At 46.7% G+C, this 7,410-nt stretch overlaps 1 protein-coding gene across 2 annotated transcripts; it reads left to right on the top strand.

The window, feature by feature from the left end:
* Positions 1-4,547: 4,547 nt before the first annotated feature.
* Positions 4,548-7,190, top strand: LOC6602444 (thyrotropin-releasing hormone-degrading ectoenzyme). 2 transcript variants are annotated; one of them, XM_002027443.2, is made up of 4 exons: positions 4,548-5,118; positions 5,182-5,337; positions 5,407-6,769; positions 6,833-7,190. In XM_002027443.2, the coding sequence occupies exons 1-4, from the start codon at positions 4,607-4,609 to the stop codon at positions 6,947-6,949; spliced, it is 2,148 nt and encodes a 715-aa protein (XP_002027479.2). In that variant the 5' UTR covers positions 4,548-4,606; the 3' UTR covers positions 6,950-7,190. The 2 variants fall into 2 exon arrangements, with proteins under 2 accessions (XP_002027479.2, XP_026843737.1); XM_026987936.1 differs by lacking the exon at positions 5,182-5,337 and having other exon boundaries at positions 4,688-4,706.
* Positions 7,191-7,410: the final 220 nt, after the last annotated feature.

Here is a 7,410-nt window from a genome sequence, read left to right as displayed (position 1 = left end):
GATCGGTCGACAAGAATTTAAGGGGGCGCCGTTGTGCTCGAATAGTAAAAGATAATCGCCGAAGGATACATCGCATCTTGAAGAAGTATAATCTAATTTAGAAGTTCACGGCGAACTTCCAGTCCAATCTAGGCTGAAAACAGAAAAGCATGAGACAGAATGATAAATGCCAAAAATTACCAATAAGGAAGCACTTACAATGCACCGAAAAGGGCAACACTGAAGACAACGTGTTGGACCACCGCGTTTTGGCGAACATGGGCCCAGCTCTACTCTGAAGTGTCCTTCCTTGTACAGAATCAGCGCATGCCGCCGACAGTGGAAGTATAACCTTGTCAGTCTGTCCAGGAAATCCCTCGATTTCGTGGTCGTCAAAGGTGTTGCGGCAAGACACTTTCATTGCCCTCGATCTAGAAATGTTTGATTCTGTATGCAAATCTAGTCGCCACAATCAGAGCGTCGAGTCGGTGGTCTCATTCGAACGTCTCCCGCTATGATTGTCGAACTTTTTATAGAAATGGTTCGTCGTCAAGCCAAGCCCAACAAAATACTCCACGCCATCGTTGTTCCACAGTGTCCACCATCCCGGGGAAGGCCAAGTAGCGGAAAACAGAACGGGGAATACGGCCCGGTACTACGGTTGTCTCTTTTTGCACGTATGGTCGGGTCGTCACCCGTCGGCACTACAGGCACGTCCTTCAGGGAGGTCAATTTCAATTAGATTTCGAATTTCCAAAGAATCCGCATGGTCCGCCAAATGTAAAATTAACAATTCAAATCTTCCACTGAATCATCAATAGTAAAAGCGGGTTCCTATTCCTGGATAAACTGGAGGATGAATGGTCGCTAACCCTTACTGTAGAAAAAGTTCTCCAATCGGTCAGGATTGAAGAATCAATGAATTGAGATATTGCCGACTTTTACACGACATTTTCTAGTGCTATTTGTCTGCATCTAAAATAAATTGACCATTGGAAATAAATTCAGATATGACCATAATCTCTTAAATATGTATTAAATACTGAAGCGGGAGGGATATAAAAATATCTTCAAAACGATTGCAGGTTCCATTCACTACATTCAGATCTTGGAATCAGAAAGTCGGCTCCCAGCTTGAAAGCTTCTTGTGATTGTGCTAGTCGGAATCAGTAAGGACATCTGAGTGAGGTCTGTTGAGCTCTGACGACTTGTTTCTTTATAAATAGTTTTTAATTTTAATTAATTGTATATGTTACTGAATAGTTACTTTAAGATTTATCTTGTTGGAAGGGCTGCTCAGCCTGTTGTTTTTGTTTTGTACCTACGAGTGGTTAAGTGATACGTTTAACCCTTGGCTGGCCTGGCTCATTGCGGTCAATTAGAAACTATCGCTAAGCCGGACAAAAATTGCCTGTCGAATCTTTCCGTGTGGCCGCCTTCTGCGAGACTACCGCTTCCGTGCAACATTTGCGATGCATGTGCGTGGCCGGAAATATTGGAAAATGCTGCGGCATAAACAATTTTAGACCATTCTGTGGCACACAGCTTAATTAGCCTGCCGCAGCGCAACATCCAATTGGCATGACTATTGGCAACCGTAGACCCGCAAAATGTTTGAAATTTCGGACAATTGTCTTTGGTGGAAATCAATTGCATAAGCTTTAAATAGCATAATGGGTGAGGGGGTAAAGGGGGCTCAGTCTTCTTGCTTGTCAAACAATATTGCTGCACAGAGATTAGGTGCTTATTTTGACAGGAGCTGTCAGACAGCTGCGGAGGATAGTCGGCCTAGTCCTGAGCTTTTGCCTGGGCAAACAGACAAAAATATTTGCAGCTCCGTTTCCTTTTTCGCTAAGGATGCATATGGATGTGGAGGAGTGTAGGAGTGTTGCAGGCGGATGGGTGTGGGTGGCTCCTGACCTGGCCTTAGCCAGCTGACGATGATGATTCTCATATCTCTGGTGCAACAACGAGTGCATGGCTCTTCTGCTCGAGTGCTCTGCCCTGCCACATCCGCACCCGCATCCTCATCCGCATCCACTTCGGCATCGGCATCCACATCGAGAATAGTTTTTCTTTGGCTTCTCTCATTTTTCATGCGCGCCAGCTAAGCTTTTAATTAAATGCAAGAAAATTCAATTTTAATTAAAATTTCTCAAAAGTCTCTCTCTAGCCCGACGCTGCATACGGATGGCGGAGCGATGAGGATGTGGATGAGGACTCTGGCAGCTTTGAGCTCTCGGGTCTTGTCCTGTTTTCGATCTGGGTTGTTCTACTCGAGTGTTTGCCAAACGTGTAAAATTGAAAATTAGGAAATCGAATTGTAATGCCAGCAGAGTGCAGACAAAGACTGACTGAGAGCAGGAACAGGAGTGGCAGTGGGAGTAGTAGCGGGTGTGGGATGGAGCCAAGTCATCAGGCACACACAAAAGCAAAATTGTAAAGTAATTGGAAATGAAAATTCATTTAGGGTCCGGATCGAGATGAACAAATGCGTGGAGAGAGCGGGGACAGTGTTAGGGTGCTGGTACGGGTGCGGGGGATGGTGCGGATGCGGATGCAGGCGATATCCAAAAAGGCATAAGGCTTAATCCGATTGGGCTTTGTAAAATTCTGGGAAGGGCCCAATGGACAGCCATCTGTGGACTCAGGCCTAGCCACTAGAGAAAAGAATTATGGTGAAACAGTCGCTAGCAGTCCCCCATACAAAATAGACAATGGGTTAACTAACGTTTGCTCTAAATTAATGCATACGTTTACATGCGATATAAAAAATATTGAATATTCTATATTGTCCATTCTGGTAGTTTCTTTGCAAAATATGTATGGTCATATGTATGTATGTATGTAAATGTATGACAATACTTATCGAAAAAAACCTTTCGCAAAGTCCATTCATTACATTTTATAGCAAAAACAAAATTGTAATACTTTTCGTCCCACTTCCATTCTCCTGTCAAAGTAACGACCTGATCCGTACTGCGCTTTGGAATACGATAGCGGGAATCGATATGTGACACGTAAATATGCATAATTATGCTGGAATCTGCAGTTGCACAGTGTAACAGACCAATATCGGACTGTCAATAGTATTTGGGACCCACATTTTTTGGGAGGGGGGCGGAAAAAGTTTTCTGGAAAAGTTTATTTTTTAGCCCCAAAAGCCCGGGCGGCTTTTGCGAGCATTTTGCACATAATTTAAGCGCACACATCCTGTCAAGTCATAAATTACACATATTACATGCACGTATAAATCGCAAGCCTGATACGGGTGTGCCAAAAGTGCGCCGGCAAACTGAGACCAAAGTGCTTAACATACTTTTTGGCGCACAGCCCAGGGCACACACACACACGCCACGCACAATCCCTTATGCCCCTTGCCCCACACAGATACAAAAACAGAAACAGCCATACGCAAATCGACAAACGCACGTAGCGTAGCGCAAAAGTTGAACAACTTTCAGCCAGCCCAGCCCACAAGTGAAAGCCGGAAAGTAAGTCAAGACGCTGCTAGGCGATCTGGGAATGTAACTTTTACTTTTTGCCGGCGTCTCTCTCTCAACCCGATGGCTGGCAAAGCCCAGGATTGTGGAACGCCGTGAGAATGGGGGGATGGGAATGGGCCATTAAATAACCCCGAGCTCCGAGCCTCAGATAACTGTACCAATTTAGATGCATTTCCATTGATTAGACGGATGCAGATGCATCTGATTGGGCCCTGGGTGTCGGTGCGTCTCCCATTGAAAACGTGACCGAGTTGTGAATAAGGTGTGCTCTTACCACACCCAAAGGCAACAATTTTCTATTTGAAATATATTTGTTTGGATGATCTCCAGCACACCAGTGGGCTGTGAAGTCGAATAATATTTCGTGTCAATTGTCTGACTACTGAAAGGCTTCAATACTCAAAAAACTCAAAGTAAGCAAATGTTGAATATCAATCGTACAGCCCTAAGACTGCTCGTCAAAAGCAGGAGCACATTTTCGAGGTTTCTCCGGCGATCAGCCTCCAGGACCTTGGTGACGGTACAACCTGGAGATCGGCACAGGGTGGCAGATAAAAAAGCCCAAACGATCTCTCCTGCACTGATGGCAATCCCGAGACTGAATTAAACACAGAGTAATTTCAATGCATTTCTCTTTATTCTCATGGATCACTAAGAGCTAATTTCGTAGTTCGAAAGCAGCGATGCTGAGAGAGCTGAAGAGCGACTTGTGCCTCAAGCTAGAGATGGCAATTTTCGTACGTGCGTGAGCCTACCCCGTAGGCCTACTCCAATCGGAAGCCGTAAGCCTTTAGTAATTTGCTTAGCTGTCACGTTTCAGAAATTCTTTTCTACAAGATAAACTTTGTGGATTATGATGAGGAAGATTAGCCATTTAACTGTCAAGGGGCACTGGCTGGGGAATCTGAGTTCCCCCCTTACGCAATTTAAAGTCTCCTCTTGCTGAACGATTGGTGTGATCTAAAAGTAGTTAATTATTAAGTTGTCAAATTATTGATCAAATTTATGTGTTTCGAATTTTTAAAATTGTTTCAGTATTCTTGCGACGTCCAGCTCAAAGTTTCAGATACCAGTTGTAGCTGTTGTGTTTGCTGACTTTTGATGTGTACCAGAAGTCAGCAATGTCGATATGTCCATCTGGTGTTCCGCGAGTCGGCAGACCAAATGTCGCGATCTATTACCTGTTGATCCTTCTAGGCCTATGTCTTGGTGCTGATGCAGGTAAGACTACGTACTACGACAGCCCCCGACTGCCAACGACGCTGGTGCCCTTTCACTATGAACTGAAGTTGCTTACCCGCCTGGAGAACTCGTCCACCTTTGGCTACGAGGGCGCCGTGAACATTTCATTCTTCGTCCACAAGTCCACAGATGTGGTGGTGCTCCACGCCAATGACTTCAGCATTAAGTTGGGAAAAATCCGGCTTCTGGAATGGAACACACTGAACAAGTACGAAGTTACGGAGTTCAACTTTAATAGAAAGTTGGACTATCTAATAATAAAAGTGGACAGTTACTTGAAAGAGGGTAGGTACTACAGTCTGAATATCGAGTTCGGTCGACGAATGTCGGAGAACAGAAGAGGGGGCTACTTTTTGGTCTACTCCACGGATGTGGTGTCGCAGCAGAAAAGGTAGGTCTCCTCCGACTTAGTCTAGCGATAAGACCCTTTCTCATCTTCCGCTCATGTGCCCAGCTGGTACTCGCTCACCCACTTTGAGCCCCGCTCCATGAGGTACACTATGCCCTGTTTCGACGAGCCCGCTCTTAAGGCCACTTTCAATGTGACCCTGGGCCACCACAAGCGCTTCCAGAGCTTCAGCACCATGAAAGTGGTATCAGTGTTGGCCCAGTAAGTAAACCAAATATTCGATAATCCAAAGACTCCTACTACTATAAGTATTATTTTCACATCCCACAGCAAGGAAATGAAGGACTACGTGTGGTCGGTTCACGAGACGACGCCACTGATGCCGACCTACTTACTGGCCTTCTCCATTAACAACTTAACCTGCACTTTCAGTCAGACTGGTGGTCCAACTCCCGTCCGAATCCGCACCTGCGCCAAGTCCAGCGAGCTCAGGCTCACGACATTCGCCTCTCAAAAGGCTCCTTTGTTCCTCGAATACTTTGAGCAAGTGCTCGACATGGTCCTCCCCCTCAACAAAATCGATCAGCTGGCGGTGGAAAAGTATCCCACCGATGCCATAGAGAACTGGGGCCTGGTAGTCTACTCCAGCGACTTAATACTGCAAACCGACGAGCCTGACATCTCCGAGCCGTCCCGTTTCAGGTTGCAGGCCCTGCAGTTAATCTCTCATGAAATAGCTCACATGTGGTTCGGCAACCTGATCACCGTCGCCTGGTGGACTGATGTCTGGCTGAAGGAGGGCCTCACCGGCTACTTTGAAGTTTTGGGCATTGATCATTTGTATCCGAGACTTGGTCGCAGGATTCTGGCTAAGTATCGAGAGACGACCCTGATGCACGAGGCAGAGAGCGGAGGCATATTCGTGTCCATCAAGGATATACAAGCGAACACTTCCAATAAATACGCGTACCAGAAGGCAACGTCCGTGCTGCACATGGCGGAGGGTATGGTGGGAAATACGACCTTCCTTGATGCCATCCATCGGTACCTGTACCAGTACGCATTGGCCAGCGCGACAACGGATCAGTTTTTTGAGAGCATCCAGCAGGCCAGTGACCGTGCCAAATCCCTGCCCGATTACGCTTACGTCAAGGCCATCATGGACACATGGATACTCCAGAACGGCTATCCGGTAGTGAATGTGATAAGGAATACTAGCCTGGTACTCATTCAGAACCACTTCTCCTTCAACGAGTCCCGGAAGGAGGCCTGGTGGATTCCCCTGACATACACGATCCAGAGCGAGCAGAACTTCAGTGACACCAGACCGAAGGCCTTCTTTCCGGCCAACAGTCCGCTGCTGAACCTGGACGTCTTCGTTCCCGAGAACGATTGGATCATCTTCAATGTCCAGGCCATGGGTTATTACAGGGTTAACTACGACGAGAAGAACTGGGATCTGATTGCAAAAGCTCTGTCGGAGGACCACCAGAGCATTCACGTGCTGAATAGGGCGCAAATTGTGAGCGATGCTTTGTTTCTCTGGAAGAACAAGCGCATCAGTTGGTCGACCGCGCTGAATGTCCTCAAGTACCTCGTCGACGAGGACGAGTTCGAGCCCCTGATGGCATTGGTTGTCGGAGTGACCAACGGCTTCTGGGGCGTGTCCCCGGAGAGTTCCATGGCGATTGCGGTAAGATTTTATATGAAAAACTGTTACATAGTGCGCCCTACTCTTGAGCATCTCAATTTTTAGAAATGGCTGAGCAATGCTGGAAAGTGGTATGCAGAGTTCATCAATTATACGTTCGACCAGTTGGTGTTCATCGATAATATTCTGGAGTCCGCTGACGATACCTCGGTAGAAGACTAACCACAGGCAACGGGAGACCATTCAGGAACCGCAGAATAATGGGCATACAGCCATCCGCTTTCTATTCTGCTGCTTCACCGCATCTCTTTGGGGGATAGGGAGCGAAATGAAACCGCCATCAATGAACCGCAATTGTATTTGTTTGCAAATAACTGAGCGTTATCTGAGACTATTTATCTTTATCTACAATGACAAAAACAAAAACAACAACAACAACACCAGCAAGGCCAGGCCAGGCCAGTGCGGCAGCAATGTCTCCTGCTCCTTCTCCTTCTCCTGCTCCAGCTCTTGCTCTTGCCCCATAACAATGGCAAAGGACACCGCCACAGTAGCCAGAAAAGAGGAGGCAGGGCATGGCAAGGAGCTCTCTTACAGTCCTGGCAGTGCCAAGGCGCCAACTGAAATAATGATGCAGGCGAAATAACAATAAAAGCAGAGCTCGCAGGAGTGGAACCGAAGAT

Source organism: Drosophila persimilis, unplaced genomic scaffold (assembly GCF_003286085.1).
Source record: "Drosophila persimilis strain 14011-0111.01,24,50 unplaced genomic scaffold, DperRS2 tig00000124-arrow-pilon, whole genome shotgun sequence".
Lineage (NCBI taxonomy): Eukaryota > Metazoa > Arthropoda > Insecta > Diptera > Drosophilidae > Drosophila > Drosophila persimilis.
Note: the sequence above shows the minus strand (reverse complement) of the source record. Positions and strands in the feature narration are given on the sequence as shown.